Genomic DNA, 19,684 nt, shown 5'->3' with positions numbered 1-19,684 from the left:
ATAACTGTGAAAAACCCCCAGATCACAACCAGAGAAAATTGGGAACAAACCCTGGGGCAGTCAGCAGGGTAATTAATTACAGGGCTGCAGAAGAGCTGAAGCAGTCCCCTGCTCTTCAGAGCTGAGGGAACACTCTCTCAAGAAGCTGCATGTTCTGTCATGGACGCCTCCAGCGCTCTCAGTGACCTCCCCGATGACAGGGAGATCCTTGGGGAAAGCTTCAGTACTGGACATTGCCATCCTTCCCTCTTCCTATCTCCAGGCACTTGTTCCCCCAACATATGTTTGAACTTCCTTTTTACTGTTTGTTTTCTGTCTCTTTGCTTGGTGTCAGTCTGGCTGCCAGTTGTCTTTGTATTGGCCTTTTACATTCCACTATTCCTCTAGTTTGTACTCGTAATCTCTATGCTAGGGACCAGATATACACACACACACACACACACACACACACACACGTAGCAAAAGTCTATGTTAATATACTAAAGAATTACAAAAATTTACAAAAGAAAAAGTCTGTTTTAATCAAGTATTAAAAAAGTAAGTAAATCGAATATTAAAGTAGTAAGTCATCTACTACCCAGGACTTTAAGTAAGTCCTGGGTAGTAGATGACTGATTTAGTAATTAGGTAATATTCAAGACTCTTCCTTCAAAGTAGCATTTGACTTTAAAACAATGCTATAGAGGATCGGAATCCATGCCTCTAAGAGTATTTGCTAAATTTTTGCAGTGAGCATTTTTTTATAATTTTGATTACCCTATTACATTTTTTTAAATTAAATGTATTTTAGAAACCCTGTAAGAACTCTTTATGTGAAGAAATTCTGTGTTTTTAGGGGGGGTGAGAATAACCACTACTAACGTATTATGTGTAAGATCAGAATTTTATGTCAGACATTTTTAAGTGAGGGTGGCAACAGCAGAGAAACACCTGCACAGACATAGCCCTGTGGACAACCGCAATCATTCGTTTTAATTACCTTGCTACCATTAACCTTGATATTTGTCAAACATTATTATTCAAAGAAATTTTTTGAAGTTCAGCAGAACTTCTTTGGAAGAAAAGTAAAGAATTATGTCTACACTTTTTATCTGTTAATAGGATTATACCTACTCTGCTGTTTAAAACTCATAGTTATTATGTTGTCTTCTTATTTAGAAATACAGTTGCTAATGTTTGCATATCTCCCAGCACTTAATTATATATAACTTATCTTTTAAGTGTGATCATTCAGATAAACACAGCTCATTTTTCTTTGTCTTTAAGCAGCAGCTTTTTCTATCTATAATGCAAAGGAGAAAATCACTATCAGGGGGTAGATGATTCAGCTCCTCCACTTCATTTCCTTTGACCTGGCTATCTGATTATTTCAAGTTACAGTTGGAAGTTTTCTTTTGGGTAATTATCTCCACTTTCTTGTTAATTTAAGTACACTCCAGGATGTTATACTGTAGAATTTCCTTAGAAATTAAATTAAGATTTCTTAGGTCTTATAACTTTAAAAGCAGTCTCTAAGGGATGTCTAGAGGACAGTTCCAAGCCATTTTTGGATCTTGTACTCCACTAAAATTTGATGAAAGTCCTCTTTCCAGAAATGTGCAATTGAACACATTTTTTCATCCATTATCAGAGTGTTTATGAATCCCAACTTAAGAACCCCTGATGTAGAATTACAGGGAACACGAATGCTTTCTAGAGCATTGCAAACATGGCCATCCATCTCTCCAAAAAGTACCTCTAGCAGTGGAGAAGTCTGTGAATCATAGAGGTAGCCAAGAGTTCAGTAGCACTTGGAATCCAGGTAAACAGTGTACCTCAGAATCTCGGTATCTCCCCGAGGTGCCTCAGAGAGCCTCTCAGTCGGTCAGCCAACCTCAGTAGGCAAGTTACCACTCTGGCCTGTTTCCTCATGTGAAAGGCAGAGATCATAATGTCTCAAGGGGCAGGATCGAAGGATTACACAAGATACATGTCAAGGACCTGATAGTATATGATGTTCCATAAATCGGTGTTACTGCCACTGGTACCACATTATTTAAAGTAATTAAATAATTAATACTTTTTCTCTATGGTAATTATTAAGTAATTTTCTAACGTTTCATTCAACTTGGATAATTTGAAAATGTGATAGATGAGAGCTTTTCTTAATATATGGCATTTAATGTTACTATCGATTTTCAGTTAGAATGTTATCATCACAGGAAACTGCGGTTACATGTCTGAACTGGCATCTTATCTTTCAGTTGTTTATTGCTAACTATAAGGAAACTTAGGTTGGCTCTGTTCTGTTCACCTTCAGTGAAAGAGCATGTAGACATAATAAACATTTTCAATCAGTACTGGGACCCCTGGAGGTCTTTACATTGATCTCCATCAGTATTTACATGATCAGTGTTGTGATGCTTTAGTGTAATCTTTATTTGAAATAACTACATCTTTTAAAGTGTAATCTTTGTTTGATTTTATAACAAAAGCAGGAAGAGGCAGTTCTAGTTAAGAAAAATGCACATTAAAGCAGTATCTGGCTGGGTATCCAATAGGAGGTCTTTTATAAAAAGAGAAGTTGTTGACTTCCTGGTAAATCGACAGCATAAGCACAGGCTTCTACCTTCCTCCCCATGGAAATGGTAAACAGAATGTAAAAATAGGGGGAAATCTTTAACAGCACTAGCAGGTACAGGCAAATCCCAAAAGCTTGTCAATCTAGGACAACTAGAACTACATAGAAGAGAAGAACAAAGGTCTGTCTTATTCTATATCTGCTGAATAACAGTTGCAATTTTGGGAGTAACTGGAGGGAAGCCTGGCTGGAGAACACTCTTTAATGCATTGTAATCTGAAGGGGTAATGAATACAGAGACTGGCTAGAGGTACACAGACTCTTTTTACTTTAATATTTTGGCAAGTCAGTGTCATTTGGTGAAATCCTCAGGGTCTATGTGGATTCCATGTCAAGCAGAAGGTCAGTGGGGCTTGGTCCGTTAGGCAGCCTAGATACACATTAGACCTGACACACTCTGGGTCCCACAAGAGATGCATGTAAAGAAATAAATGTAAAGGAAACCTGACACCACAGGCCACAATGCTCTGCACAACCGTCTCTGGTCCTGGCTCATGACTCACTCCCCTCAGACTGCTGCAGAGCCCTCGCACCTGCAGTGCAAGCGCACGTGGGCCAGCCTCCAACCTGAGCTTAGATCGCAACTTCAGCAACAACGTGGCTGCATGTCAGAGCAGCCAAGGGTCCACACCTTCTTGAAAAGGTCAAAAACCAATTCTGAGTAAAGAGCTCTCTACATTCAAGACTTGTATAAAGAGATACTCGTTCATTCAATTCATTCAAGTTCGTATAAACAAATATGTATATGTATCAGTTCAGTTGAGTCACTCAGTCGTCTCGGACTCTTTGCGACCCCATGGACTGCAGCATGCCAGACCTCTCTGTCCACCACCAACTCCCGGAGTTTACTCAGACTCATGTCCATCAAGTCAGTGATGCCATCCAACCATCTCATCCTCTGTCATCCCCTTCTCCTCCTGCCTGCAATCTTTCCCAGCATCAGGGTCTTTTCCAATGAGTCAGTTCTTTGCATCAGGTGGCCAAAGTATTGGTGTTTCAGCATCAGTCATTCCAATGAATATTCAGGACTGATTTCCTTTAGGATGGACTGGTTTGATCTCCTTGCAGTCCAAGGGACTCTCAAGAATCTTCTCCAAAAACACTGTTCAAAAGCATCAATTCTTCAGTGCTCAGCTTTCTTTATAGTCCAGCTGTCACATCCATACATAATACTGGAAAAACCATAGCTTTGACTAGATGAACTTTTCTTGGTAAAGTAATATATCTGCTTTTTAATATGCTGTCTAGGTTCCTCATAGCTTTTCTCCTAAGGAGCAAGTGTCTTCTAATTCCATGGCTGCAGTCACCATCTGCAGTGATTTTGGAGCCCAAGAAAATAAAGTCTGTCACTATTTCCATTGTTTCCCCATATGTTTGCCATGAAGTGATGGGACCAGATGTCATGATCTTAGTTTTCTGAATGTTGAGCTTTAAGCCAACTTTTTCACTCTCCTCTTTCACTTTTATCAAGAGTCTCTTTAGTTCTTCTTCACTTTCTGCCATAAGGGTGGTGTCATCTGCATATCTGAGGTTATTGATATTTCTCCTGACAGTCTTGATTCCAGCTTGTGCTTCATTTAGCCCAGCATTTCTCATAATGTACTCTGCATATAGTTAAATAAGCAGGGTGACAATATACAGCCTTGACGTACTCCTTTTCCTATTTGGAACCAGCCTGTTGTTCTATGTCCAGTTCTAACTGCTGCTTCTTGACCTGCATACAGATTTCTCAGGAGGCAGGTCAGGTGTTCTGGTATTCCCATCTCTTGAAGAATTTTCCACAGTTTGTTGTGATATACACAGTCAAAGGCTTTGGCATAATCAATAAAGCAGAAGTAGATGTTTTTTTGGAACTCTCTTGCTTTTTCAATGATCTGATGGATGCTGGCAATTTGATCTGTTTCCCCCACAGTCAGTCTCTCCCATCAGGAAGCTTCCATAAGCCTCTTAATCCTTCTCCATCAGAAGGCAGACAGAATGAAAACCACAATCACAGAAAGCTAATCAAACTGATTGCATGAACCACAGCTTTGTCTGACTCAATGATACTGTGAACCACGCTGTGTAGAGCCACCCAAGACGGACAGATCATGGTGGAGAGTTCTGACAAAATGTGCTCCACTGGAGAAGGGAACGACAAACCACTTCAGCATTCTTGCCTTGAGAACCCCATGAACAGTTGAATAGTATGTATATGTATACATAGAAATATTTGATTATGAAAAAGTCCACTGTCAAGAAAATAAGAGATAGCTGTTGAGATTCAAGATGGTAGGGTGGTCTCATTCGAAAACCTCCCCATTCTGTTCCTACACTTAGAAATGACGTTTAAAATTGTGTGTGTTCAAAAGATAAAAACCAAGAAATGAATGCCTCCCTGCACCAAAAAACAGAAGGTAAAACTGTAATCATAACTGGAGTCTTAGGCTTCTGAGACCAATAGAATTAATATGGGCAGATGGAGCAAAGGTGCAAACACCCCTGAGAACCAAAGTGATGCCAGAGCAAATGAAGCAAGGTACAGGAACATTTCTGTAGAAAATACACTTCTTTTCTCAAGTCACTCACATATTAGGCTTTTTTTTTTTTTTAATCTTTTCAATTTAGGAGCCACCTGGGCCTGCCACCAATTGAAGCTGAAAGTAAATATTCTCATCCACTATAGATGGGAATATAACTTCACACAACATTTTGGGAGTCAGTTTTGTAGTATATATTAAGACCTTTTAAAATGTCTATTTGAAAAAATTTTTTGAAGATAAATAAAAATGTTTTAATGATCATATATTTTAACCCAATAATCCCATCTGTTAGTATGTTTGCAAAGAAAATAATGAGTGATGTGCATAAAAATGTGTATACAAGTACTTTCATCATGGCATTTCTTATAACAGCAGAAATATGGATATTCAACTGTTGAGTAATTATATAGTTTTTACTCAACCCATTGAAAATAAGGATGAATTTCCCCCAACAAGCAATGACCATCTAACAACACATATTTGTTTATGTAAGACTCCTGACTCGATTTAGGTATTTCTGTCTGAAATTAGCAGTATTCTGACTTTTAAAATTAGAATGTCAGTAATGGCCGCTTTTTATCTTTATATTCTGATGCTAACTAGAAGTTACTTAGACATGGGAAAAGTCTTTCTGAGAAAAAAGGGAAATGTGGTACTATAATATTTAAAGGCCTTCATAATTTTTCTTTTAAATCTAAAACTCACACTTGATATAACATCTTCATCTTCTCATTCTACTTATTCTAGGTCTCAAACTCTCATCTTTGCTTTCCTTATTTCTTTCAAAACATATTTTTATTAACCAACATGAATTTATTTGGTGGAAATCAGCCATACTCTTTAGAATGGGCATTATGGTATTTACTTCCACCTAAAATAATCATACTATTAATATATCTTTCTTCTCCTAGAATTGGGGGAAATGTTTTATGTATAGCAAATAGGTTACATGATTCTGATGCCATTTGAGAGACAGTTTCACTTGTTTTTTAAGGCCGACCTTTTCTCTAGTGACTTGGTTATTCAGAATCAGATAATAACCACTGTAAATATTCATGGTGTTTTACCATTCAAGCAATATGGTAAACTTACATATTCTCTTGTATTGTTGCAGACTGAAAGTAGGTTATTGCTATAATGTTCCATTAAGAAAATATATCAAATTTAATCTTGGGTGATTTCTGGAAAATCAACTATGCTTGAGTTATTCAGTTTTATTTTAAGAAGGCAAATTATTATTAGCCTCAAGAAAAATAATTAATTTTTTCCTAGTACAATTTTCAAAAATAAAAAAGTGAGAGAAAAATAGATCATTTAAAAGAAGGTAATCTTTTAGATTCACTTAGATTTTTTTACCTCATTCTTTCATTAGCTATTTATTGGGTATCTTCAATGGGCACGGCCCTCTCCTAGGCCTTTGATAGCAGCATAAACAAAGTCCTTGCTCTCAAACTGTTTAAATAACTGTAAGGGCAGAGATGGACAAACAAGTTATTGGCAAATAAGTACATGACAGTTCCAGATAGTGATGACTGTTAGGCATATAATAAGCCAGTTGTGTAAGGAAATATGAGTATGTGGTAATGCTACTGTTTTTGAAGAGATGATATTTGAACTGAGATCCAGCCAGCAGGAAACCTGTATGGGAAGAGCTTTTTAGACTAAGTACAAAAGCCTTGAGGTAGGACCAATCTTAATGTATTTGAGAGGGGAAAAAAAAGTCCTGGGGTATTTGATATATATGAGAAAGCAGAAGAGTAGCCAGGAGGTAAGGGTGGAGATGCAGAAAGGAGCCAGATCATATAGGACTTTGAACACCATAAAAGGAGTTTGGATTTTATTTTGAGTATCATAGGAGCCATTAATAGTTTTAAGCAGAAAGGAATAACATTATCTGGTCTACATTAAAAAAAAAAAAAATCACTACTCAGGCAGTTGTTTGAAACTGGACTCTAAGAGTAACCAAGAGTGAAGAGAGCAGGAAGACTAATTGGCTATTACACGATTGACATAGGAGATGACAGCACCGTGGGCTAGGTTTGGAGTAACAAGAAACAAATATTCGCTTTTAAAAAGAGAAGTTGGCCAGTGTGTATAATTTTTTGGAACATTTGAAATTCGATATTAATGTTTAAACTTAATATTTGTTGAATATTGGGTCAATAAGTAACCAAAAGTCCACAAGCCCAAAGCAGTTGCCTGTCATTATTTTGGATCTTAAACTACCTCATATTTCCCTACTGCTCCTTCTGCACATTAATTAACTGTTGGGTATTTGCCCTATATGTTAAATAAATGTCTGAGAATTGAAGTCCTGAGATAATTTAATAATACCAAATCCATAGTTGTTGTTGTTTACTCGCTAAGTCATGTCCAACTCTTTGCAGCCCCATGGACTCTAGCCCGCCAGGCTCCTCTGGCCATGGGATTTCCCAGGCAAGAATACTGGAGTGGGTTGTCATTTCTGTCTTCACGGGATCTTCTTGAATCTGTAGTAGCCATCACCTATTCTTGTTTGGTACATAGGAAACAAATATAGTACAGTTTGTCAGTCTTAAAAATCAGGATTCCACTGTTTCCTGTATTCAGTATACATAAACAGATATTCAGTAACTCAATCCCAGAGCTTCCACATGGTATTTGTCTTCATAGACGATCATTTCCAGGACAGTATTTCAGAAATATACTTTAATCACATACTGCCAGCAGCTGTAGATATAAAAGCATGGCTAGACTGTAGCCCGCCAGTCTCTTCTGTCCATGAAATTCTCCAGACAAGAATACTGAAGTAGGTAGCCATTCCCTTCTCCAGGGGAACTTCCTGATCCAGGGATCAAACCTGCATCTCTTGCATTGCAGGCAGATTCTTTATGATCTGAGCCACCAGGGAAGACCAGACAAGCAAGACCTAATTTCTCCCACAAGACAGGAATAAGTTGTCAAGGGGATAACAGAATGCACAGCATATAGGATTTAATTAAGTAAATGTCTGTATACCTTAGCACTAACATGGTGAACAGACTATAACTTAAAATGATTTCCAACACAAAAGCAGAAAAAATATAGGAATACTTCATAAATCACAGAAGACATAGATGGTAGAGTGTAGGGAATTAGCTCTCTTCCAAGAAATGAAGGTCTGTAATTCCTGGCACAATTAGAACTGACTATAATAACAGAATGTCTAAACTGTAGTTCATGTTTCTATCCTATAACTGGACAAACAAAATGTAGATGATGGCAGAAAGAAATATTTTCCCTCAAGGCCTAAAAATGTCCTCATTCAAATCGAATGCGTTCTTTTAGATTAATGGAATAGGTGTTCGCCAGAGTTCATATGAGGACAAAGTATTAACAGCTCATCTCAGGAAAGACAGCAGCAGTAGCAGTTGTATGCAGTTACAGCTTTAATAATTATTTAATATGATAAAATAGTTCAATTTAGATCCAGAAGTTCCTTCCTTCAACAACAGACTATTAATATTATTGTTACAGATAAAATATTTTAAAATAATAATACCAAAGATATAGAAGGTTTTTTAAATTCTATCCATTTTACAGTTTAAAAGAACTATTTTACATCCCTATGTCCTCATACAACCCTGTGAGATAGTCATTGTTATTTCTACTTTAAAAGATATGAAAAGATTAAGGCTCAGAGAACTGAAATAATTTTCTTAAGCCACATACTTGGAAAGTACAATGCCAGAACCCTAACCTAGGCCTTCTACTAATATTAAGTCCTATGAGTCTCACAGGGGTGTAGTTAAGTCATTATATCACAATTAACCGGTGGATTTTTTTTTCTCTTGAGAGTATATAAAATAGCAGGGTACCCTATATCCAGTATCATCCTAAGTAAGATAAAAATATGATGACCTCTTGGAGTCTTGACTTTCTGTCTCTAAATTGGGGATACAGTCTTCATAAGGTTGTTTCAAAGATTAAATGAACTAGTATGGAAGCACTTTTTAAAATATAAAAAGTGTGTTAGTGTTACTGGCTTAGTCATGTTGAACTCTGTGCAACCCCATAGACTGTAGCCCACCAGGCTCCTCTGTCGATGGGATCCTTCAGGCAAGAATACTAGAGTGGGTTGGCATTCCCTTCTCCGGGGGATCTTCCCAACCCAGGGATCCAACTCAGGTCTCCTGCTTTGCAGGCAGATTCTTTACTATCTGAGCCACCAGGGAAGCCCTTTAAATATAAAGTGCTTTGTAAATATGAGATTATGGAGATTATGTTTTAGAGTCCATTTTTTAAATTTTAATTAGAATCATTGACCAATTTTCATGACGTAACAAATATTCAGAATAAAGCAACAGATTACATTGATTCAGGAAGCTTTAATACTTTTCAATGCATAGAAGAATACCTGACTCACTGATATAGTTATTTTCTCAGGTCAGATTGGGAGAGCATCTTTTTTCTTTTTCTTTTAATTAAAAACATCTATATTGTTTGTTTGTTTGTTTTTTAGAGCAAACATTTGTTACTTCTAAAATTAAAGCATCCTTAAGTACAATAAATGTTTAAGCATCATGGAAACCTCAGAGTAAAAATTAAAAGCTCTCTTTGGAACCATTTAGAAAATATTGTATAAAGAGGGAATAATAAATGTATCTAAGAAAAAAAACTTAAAATCTTTAATAATATTTTTCACAAATCTGTGACCTTCTGAACTCATCCATCTGCATATCTGAGGTTATTGATATTTCTTCCGGCAATCTTGATTCCAGCTTGTGCTTCTTCCAGCCCAGCGTTTCTCATGATGTGCTCTGCATAGAAGTTAAATAAGCAGGGTGACAATATACAGCCTTGACATACTCCTTTTCCTATTTGGAACCAGTCTGTTCCATGTCTAGTTCTAACTGTTGCTTCCTGACCTGCATATAGGTTTCTCAAGAGGCAGGTCAGGTGGTCTGGTATTCCTATCTCTTTCAGAATCTTCCACAGTTTATTGTGGAGAAATATCAATAACCTCAGATATGCAGATGACACCACCCTTATGGCAGAAAGTGAAGAGGAACCAAAAAGCCTCTTGATGAAAGTGAAAGAGGAGAATGAAAAAGTTGGCTTAAAGCTCAACATTCAGAAAATGAAGATCATGGCATCTGGTCCCATCACTTCATGGCAAATAGATAGGGAAACAATGGAAACAGTGTCAGACTTTATTTTTGGGGGCTCCAAAATCACTGCAGATGGTGATTGAAGCCATGAAATTAAAAGACGCTTACTCCTTGGAAGGAAAGTTATGACCAACCTAGATAGCATATTCAAAAGCAGAGACATTACCTTGCCAACAAAGGTCCATCTAGTCAAGGCTGTGGTTTTTCCAGTGGTCATGTATGGATGTGAGAGTTGGACTGTGAAGAAAGCTGACCGCTGAGGAATTGATGCTTTTGAACTGTGGTGTTGGAGAAGACTCTTGAGAGTCCCTTGGACTACAAGGAGATCCAACCAGTCCATTCTAAAGGAGATCAGCCCTGGGTGTTCTTTGGAAGCAATGATGCTAAAGCTGAAACTCCAGTACTTTGGCCACCTCATGGGAAGAGTTGACTCATTGGAAAAGACCCTGATGCTGGGAGGGATTGGGGGCAGGAGGAAAAAGAGACGACAGAGGATGAGATGGCCGGATGGCATCACCGACTCGATGGATGTGAGTTTGAGTGAACTCCAGGAGATGGTGATGGACAGGGAGGCCTGGCGTGCTGGGATTCATGGGGTCGCAAAGGGTCGGACACGACTGAGCGACTGAACTGAACTGAACTCATCCAACCAAGTTTACTAATTAGATTAAAGTGATTAGATTTGGGGACTATACAATACTATTGGTGCTTCTCATTTCTTTTATAATAACCCCCAAATGCTAAAGAAACTTGAACTCAGTGTATATACAGCACTTGAAGTGAGATGTCTACTTCTTGGACAAGATCTTAGGTAAATTCCTCAACTTCATTTTTGCTCCATTTATAAAATGGAAAGATGAGTATCATAGCTCATTACATTACAGGATAAAATGAAATAACATTGTGAAATTAGCTTTTACTTAGAAATTAGTGTTTGCACCTTAAATGATATATTTGTAGATTCATTTTTCCTAGTATAAGGCAGAATAGTATACTGAAGAGATCATATCTTGAATTCAAATTTCAGCTCTAAGACCTAATATTTGTGCAGAGAAGTCCCAAAAGGGGTTCTGTAAGCTCTCTGAGTCTCAGTTTCTTCACCTATGAAAATGGAGATGTCATCAGCTCATGAGGTTGTTGGGAGGATTGCAGAAAATGTAACTGAAGTAACTAGCTGATTAAAGTTAATGTTTATAAAGTGGCTCATATCTGGTAGGTACTCAGTATACATCATCATCATTGTCATTATAATCTTCATCATTCATTGTCATTATGTAAAAGAAGTTTGTCCTTGCAGCCTACTCTGATATGATCAACCGTTCTCTTCTTCCCTCTATTTTTAGGCAAGGGGAAGCTGGAAACCTTGGAAAGTGGTGAAAGATTTCTATTGATATAGATTTATGTAATTTATCATCATTAAATCGCTGAGAACATGTAAAACCAATGTGCCAAAACCTCTGAAAACAATTCAAAATTAACATTTCACTCTTTGATACAACAGTAAAATTTGAATAGGCAACCAAACTTCAACTCCGTTTTTTTCATGGATATAAAGCTTGAAATAATAAAGAAATTTATGTCTAACTAGTAGCTTCAAGGGCACTCAGATTATACACAGCATTGTATGTGGAAAGGGAGGTCTTGCTAACCTTGTATAGAAAATAGAAATATTGAAATTGCCCATGGATTGCTGTAACTAGTTCTCTGCAAGACTTTGACAGACATTTCACCAGTGTGAGGGAGAAGTAAGCCATATAGATATCTGGTGCAAGAGTGTTCCAGACAGCAATTGCAAAGGCCTGAGGTAGGAGGGGGTCTTGTATACTTCAACGAGACAAAGAGGACATCTGGACAGAGGGATCCAACTCATTGCATCGTCAGTCCTCAGCTGATTGTCTGCTTCTCAGAAAGGCCTTTCCTAACTACCCATTTCATTTGAGCCTTCTGTCTCCCTCCAAGCTCCGTTACACTCCCCTATTTTATTCTGTCCTTAGGACAACAGACTGTTTTTTTATTTTCTTGTTAACTTTCTGTCTTTTCCATTAAAATATGAGATCCCCTGAGAACAGGGATCTTGGATATCTTGTTCACTACAATTCAGGTAATGCCTAAAACAGTACCCGGCACATGGTAGGTGATCATGAAATAGTTGTATTTCATTATGATAGTATCTGTTTAATGAATATATTTAATATATATGTTTCAATATCATTTACTTCGATATGAGCTTAAACTAATGAGGCCCCATTTCTGTTCAGCAGAGGGCTGTTATTAGCAGTGTCCCTCACTCAGTCTGCAGTGTTAGTGAGCACGCGCGGAAACCAGCACACTCACACAATGTTGATAGATACTGCTCAGTGCAGCTCTTCTGGAGAGCAGATGTCTGTGTCTCTAGGAACCTAAAATGTACATGTCCCTGGACCCTTTAGTTTCATTTCTAGGATCTATTATGGAAATTAATTCCCATTCATATGCATGAATCTAACAAACACAAATATCCATTGTATATGCACAGAGGCTGGGTCTGCTCACGCTGAGGATGTTCCAGAGGCCGGTGAAACTACAGGAGCCCCAGAATCACTTCTTCTCTCTTGTACCTGTAGAACCTAGGTGGGGTACCATAGAGCATCAGCTGAGACTTTCTGACCAAAATAGTTCATGAATGGCCGCCCCTTTTTTTCAAAGCAACAAATCTGATAGAAGGGGAAGAAGACTATTAAAAGCTGTGAACTGTGAACGGTGCATCATAAAAGGCGATAGAGACGAAAAAGAAAGAAACATTAGTAAACCTGTAAGAGTGGACATCAATAGCCTAGGCAGAAAAAGAGTATGAATGATACTTTCTCAAAGTAGATCATTAACTAGTGCATGCCAAGCTGCTGTAATACTTTAACTGTTTTGTGTAACATCTGCTGGAATTGTAGCTCTTCTGAAAGTGTCTGGAGAGATTGTGGTTAAGTTTGTACATATTTGGACACATACCACAGATTCCATGAAAGCAGTTTTGTCTTTATTTTAAATTTAGATAAAATGGATTTGTTCTCATGTTTAGAAACCATCAGTGGATTGTGGGGTAAGAAATCCTAAAAGGAGAACTCTACTGTAGACAATACCTGTAAGTGTCAGTAGGAAAGAAAAGGTAGAGATATACAAATAAATCAAGGGAAACCTCACAGAGCTCTTAGCTTAGGTGTTTAAACAGATGTACAAATATTGAACAAAGAAACAACCTAGAACTAACAAGAACTCTTCAGAATAGTGGCAGGAAAGTTAAAGCCAGGATTAACTCAAGTTTTTGAAAAAATTAAAGATGAGGCAAAATATATTAAGCAGTGACAAAGAAAAAGAAGATTTGGTGTGTTAAGTTAATGTGTCACTAACTCGATGGACTTGAGTTTGAGCAAGCTTCCGGAGTTGGTGATGGACAGGGAATCCTGGTGTGCTGCAGTCCAGGGGGTCACAAAGAGTCGGACACGACTGAGGGACTGAACTGAGCAGTGGGGAAAGTCTGAGTGTGACTTTGGTAGGCAGAGTCTTTGGTTATCTCTATGGTCCCTGCTTTCTGGTGTTCATGCCCCTGTGGGACCCCTCCCCTAGAGTATGTACAGGACCTCTGGTTTACTTGCACCAGCAGAATTCAGTAAAGATGATACATGATAACATTATATAAGATTTTAGTGCACACTTTGCTGTAGTCTCTCAATCCCTAGCTTCAAAGATGTGAACTGCTATGTTGGAAAACCCACACAGCAAGGAGCTGAGGGTAGTCTCAGGCCAACCACCAGGAAACTGAAGCCTTCGATCCTGTCAGATCAGTTCAGTCGCTCAGTTGTGTCCAACTCTTTGTGTTCCCACGGACTGCAGCATGCCAGGCTTCCCTGTCCACCACCAACTCCTGGAACTTGCTCAAAGTTATGTCCGTTGAGTCGGTGATGCCATCCAACCATTTCATCCTCTGTCGTCCCCTTCTTCTCCTGCCTTGAACCTTTCCCAGCAACAGGGTCTTGTCGAATGAGTCAGTTCTTTGCATCAGGTAGCCAAAGTATTGGAGTTTCAGCTCCAATGAATATTCCAATATTCCATCCAATGAATATTCAGGACTGATTTCCTTTAGGATGGACTGGTTGGATATCCTTACAGTCCAACGGCCTCTCAAGAGTCTTCTCCAACACCACAGTTCAAAAGCATCAATTCTTCCGCTCTCAGCTTTCTTTATGGTCCAATTCTCACATCCGTACATGACTACTGGAAAAACCATAGCTTTGACTAGATGGACCTTTGTCAGCAAAGTAATGTCTCTACTTTTTAATATGCTTTCTAGGTTCGTCATAGCTTTTCATAGCTTTTCTTCTGAGGAGCAAGCATCTTTAAATTTCATGGCTGCAGTCACAATCTGCAGTGATTTTGGAACCCAAGAAAATAAAGTCTCTCACTGTTTCTGTTGTTTCCCCAGCTATTTGCCATTAAATGATGGGACCAGATGCCATGATTTTTGTGTTTTGAATATTGAATTTTAAGCCAGCTTTTCCACTCTCCTCTTTCACTTTCATCAAGGGGCTCTTTAATTCCTCTTCGTTTCTGCCATAAGGGTGGTGTCATCTGCATATCTGAGGTTATTGATATTTCTCCTGGCAATCTTGACTCCAGCTTGTGCTTCATCCATCACTGCATTTCGCATGATGTACTCTGCATATAAGTTAAATAAGCAGGGTGACAGTATACAGCCTTGACGTACTCTTTCCCAATTTGGAAACAATCCATTGTTCCATGTCCCATTCTAACTGTTGCTTCTTGACCTGCATACAGATTTCTCAGGAGGCAGATAAGGTGCTCTGGTATTCCCATCTCTTGAAGAATTTTCCACAGTTTGTTGTGATTCACACAATCAAAGGCTTTGGTGTAGTCAATAAAGCAGAAGTAGATGTTTTTCTGGAACTCTCTTGCTTTTTCTATGATCCAGTGTATGTTGGCAATTTGATCCCTGGTTCTTGTGCCTTTTCTAAATCCAGCTTAAACATCTGGAAGTTCTTGGTTCATGTACTGTTGAAGCCTCACTTGGAGAATTTTGAGCGTTTCTTATCTATTGTGTGAAACAAGTACAGTTGTGCAGTATTTTGAACATCCTTTGGTATTTACTTTCTTTGGGATTGGAATGAAAACTTTTCCAGTCCTGTGGCCACTGCTGAGTTTTCCAAATTTGCTGGCATATTGGGTGCATCAAGTTTTAGGACTTTCACAGCATCATCTTTTAGGACTTGAAATAGCTCAACTAGAATTCCATCACCTCCACTAGCTTTGTTTGTAGTGATGCTTCCTAAAGCGCACCTGACTTCGCACTCCAGGATGTCTGACTCTAGGTGAGTGATCACACCGTCATGGTTATCTGGGTCATTAAAATATTTTTGTGTGTAGTTCTATGTATTCTTGCCACCTCTTCTTAATTTCTTCTACTTCTGTTAGGTCTATACCATTTTTGTCCTTTATTGTGCCCATCTTTGCATGAAATGTTCCCTTGGTATCTCTAATTTTCTTGAAGAGATCTCTAGTCTTTCCCATTCTATTGTTTTCCTCTATTTCTTTGCACTGATCACGGAGGAAGGCTTTCTTTTCTCTCCTTGCTATTGTAGAACTCTGCATTCAGATGGGTATATCTTTCCTTTTCTCCTTTGCCTTTAGCTTCTCTTCTTTTCTCTGCTATTTGTAAGGCCTCCTTAGACAATTTTTCATTTCTTTTTCTTGGGGATGGTCTTGATCCCTGCCTCCTGTACAGTGTCATGAATCTCCATCCATAGTTCTTCAGGCACTATGTCTACCAGATGTAATCCATTGCATCTATTTATCACTTCCACTGTGTAATCGTAAGGGATTTGATTTAGGTCATACCTGAAAGGTCTAGTGGTTTTCCCTACTTTCTTCATTTTAAGTCTGAATTTGGCAATAAGGAGTTCATGATCTGAGCCACAGTCAGCTCTCGGTCTTGTTTTTGCTAACTGTATAGAGCTTCTCCATCTTCGGCTGCAAAAATACTATCATTCTGATTTTGGTGCTGACCATCTGGTGATGTCCATGTGTAGAGTCATGTCTTATGTTGTTGGAAGAGGGTGTTTGCTATGACCAGTGTGTTCTCTTGGCAAAACTCAGTTAGCCTTTGCCCTGCTTCATTTTGCACTCCAAGGCCAAACTTGCCTGTTACTCCAGGTATCTCTTGACTTCCTGCTTTTGGGTTCCAGTCCCCTATCATGAAAAGGATATCTTTTTTTGCTGTTAGTTTTAGAAGGTCTTGTAGGTCTTCATAGAACCATTCAACTTCAGCTTCTTCAGCATTAGTGCTTAGGGCATAGACTGGGATTGCTGTGATATTGAATTATTTGCCTTAGCAACGAACAGAGATCATTTCTGTCATTTTTGAGATTGCCCCCAAGTACTGCATTTTGGACTCTTGTTGACTATGAGAGCTACTCCATTTCTTCTAAGGGATTCTTGCCCACAGTAGTAGGTATAATGGTCATCGGAGTTAAATTCACCCATTCCAGTCCATTTTAGTTCACTAATTCCTAAACTGTCAATGTTCACTCTTGCCATCTCCTGTTTGACCACTTCCAATCTACCTTGATTCATGGAACTAACATTCCAGGTTCCTATGCAGTATTGCGCTTTACAGCATCAGACTTTACTTCCAACACGAGTGACATCCACAACTGGGAGTTGTTTTCACCTTTACTCCGTCTCTTCATTCTTTCTGGAGTTATTTCTCCACTCTTCTCTAGTAGCATATTGGGCACTTACCGACCTGGGTTCAATCCTATAACCACAAGGAACTGAATTCTGTTAATAATACCAAAGCCTTACTTCACTCTGTATAATAGGCTCCAGTTTCCTCCACCTCATTAGAACTGATTCAAATGTATTCTTTTTAATGGCTGAGTAATACTCCATTGTGTATATGTACCACAGCTTTCTTATCCATTCATCTGCTGATGGACATCTAGGTTGCTTCCATGTCCTGGCTATTATAAACAGTGCTGCGATGAACATTGGGGTACACGTGTCTCTTTCCCTTCTGGTTTCCTCAGTGTGTATGCCCAGCAGTGAGATTGCTGGATCATAAGGCAGTTCTATTTCCAGTTTTTTAAGGAATCTCCACACTGTTCTCCATAGTGGCTGTATTAGTTTTCATTCCCACCAACAGTGTAAGAGGGTTCCCTTTTCACCACACCCTCTCCAGCATTTATTACTTGTAGACTTTTGGATCGCAGCCATTCTGACTGGTGTGAAATGGTACCTCATAGTGGTTTTGATTTGCATTTCTCTGATAATGAGTGATGTTGAGCATCTTTTCATGTGTTTGTTAGCCATCTGTATGTCTTCTTTGGAAAAATGTCTATTTAGTTCTTTGGCCCATATTTTTCTGGAGTTGAGCTGTAGGAGTTGTTTGTATATTCTCGAGATTAGTTGTTTGTCAGTTGCTTCATTTGCTATTATCTTCTCCCATTCTGAAGGCTGTCTTTTCACCTTGCTAATAGTTTCCTTTGATGTGCAGAAGCTTTTAAAGAGGGTGGGAAGATTTGGGAGAATGGCATTGAAACATGTAAACTATCATGTATGAAACGAGTTGCCAGTCCAGGTTCGATGCACGATACTGGATGCTTGGGGCTGGTGCACTGGGACGACCCAGAGGGATGGTATGGGGAGGGAGGAAGGAGGAGGGTTCAGGATGGGGAACAAATGTGTGCCTGTGGCGGATTCACTTTGATATTTGGCAAAACTAATACAATTATGTAAAGTTTAAAAATAAAATAAAATTTAATAAAAAAAAAAAATAATAATAATACCAAAGCCTTCCCGGTTAAGCCTCAGATGAGACTGTGGTCTTATCTCACCCAAAGCAGAGGACTCAGCTAAGCCTCACTCAGATTCCCAACCTGTATAAACTGTGAGATTAAAATTATATATATTATTCTAAGTTGCCAAGTATGCAGTAGTTTGTTTAACAGCAATAGAAAATTAGTATCATATACTAGTGCCATTTGCTTCTACCTTCCTAGCTGAGAAAATGACTGTCAAAGCAGCAATGCTGGAATTTTCTCTGGAATAAAATATTTCCTTCGATTAAAGTAAGAGATACAAGTTACATTTGTAGAGTTTTGAATCACCTCATGGGGTGACTCTTTTCTGTCTCCCCTGTTTCTTTAACTCTTTTCTATCCAATCGAAGGAAGTTCGAGGGGAACTGAAGGATGCCCCTTTACAACTGTAATGAAGACAGGAGCCTCCAGAAGCACACAGCTGCTACATTAGAGGTGGTGTCGTGAATCCTCCCGAGAGAAACAGCTCTCCCTCCTCCCAGGGCGTCATCTCATTCACATGTCACATTCCCAATACTGATCACAGTACTTGACACATAGCTGATGCTCAGTGACTGATGACTGTTCCTTGTTAACTTACCTCACCTATAAATCCAGTGAGAAAGAAGAAAAGTCATTATCCCTCCTTACTGTGGTCCTTTTCCTTCCTAGATTTTTGGTAATGAAAAGATGATCATGACACTCATTTATTTATGTACAGGAAAGCAAATGAGCACTGAGAGTCCAGAGATGAGTGAATTGCTCTTTGTTCATAAAAGAAATCTGTAAAGCCTAACATGAATACCAATAATTCTATAATTCTTTTTTCCCTCTCAGTCTGCATGTGTTTAGTTTCTTTTTTTTAATTGAGGTATAATTGACGTTTAATTTAATATGAGTCCTCTTCAGTGTTGATAAATGCCAAAAGCTTAATTGTCTGATTCCAAATGATACTGACATAATGGGCTCATTTGTTATGTCTCCATTTTCTATCTTCACATCATATAAAAGTACAAGCCTTTTATAACCTGACAATAATTGGAATGCCTTTATCTTTTATTCACTTTATTGTCAGCTTCCCTCTTTGTAGACTTCTAGTGGAAACATAATTTTTACATTATTCATTCCTGTTCAGTACATTGAATGCCTGCTACATTGTACCTCATTACTAAGAATTTGTGAATCCTTTATACATACTCTCATTAATTAATTCTTAATTGCTTTGTTGGACATTACTGATGATAAATGCTCCAAAGTTTTGGTTTCATTTGTGTAACATGTAAGTATAAAATGAACAAAATATATATACTTCATTGCTTTTACTGTCCATATCAGAAGCATGGTAATTTTTAATCTAAAGAAGTGAAAGTATTTCAATTCATAATGTTATTATTTATGAATTATGAAATTACATATCTGTTAAATTGAAGCCTTTAAAAAAAAAAGATGAATTAATAAATGTTCAGGGGCATATATATTGCCTACTGCTACTGCTAAGTCACTTCAGTCGTGTCCGACTCTGTGCGACCCCATAGATGGCAGCCCACCAGGCTCCCCTATCCCTGGAATT

At 38.3% G+C, this 19,684-nt stretch overlaps 1 protein-coding gene across 7 annotated transcripts in view; it reads left to right on the top strand.

Moving 5' to 3' along the window:
• The window catches only part of STXBP4 (syntaxin binding protein 4), a 234,196-nt gene that overhangs the window by 151,911 nt on the left and 62,601 nt on the right, over positions 1-19,684 (top strand). The window contains exon 17 of one of the 7 annotated variants that reach the window (XM_055577591.1): positions 18,486-19,595. The exons of 5 other annotated variants lie outside the window; for them this stretch is intronic. In XM_055577591.1, coding sequence (XP_055433566.1) covers positions 18,486-18,487 — 2 coding nt within the window. In that variant the 3' untranslated portion in view covers positions 18,488-19,595. Of the gene's footprint in view, positions 1-11,614; positions 11,817-18,485; positions 19,596-19,684 lie in introns of those variants that run through there. One more of the 7 variants, XM_055577589.1, reaches the window with a different exon arrangement.

The sequence above is a fragment of the Bubalus kerabau genome, chromosome 4 (assembly GCF_029407905.1).
Source record: "Bubalus kerabau isolate K-KA32 ecotype Philippines breed swamp buffalo chromosome 4, PCC_UOA_SB_1v2, whole genome shotgun sequence".
NCBI lineage: Eukaryota > Metazoa > Chordata > Mammalia > Artiodactyla > Bovidae > Bubalus > Bubalus kerabau.
Note: the sequence above shows the minus strand (reverse complement) of the source record. Positions and strands in the feature narration are given on the sequence as shown.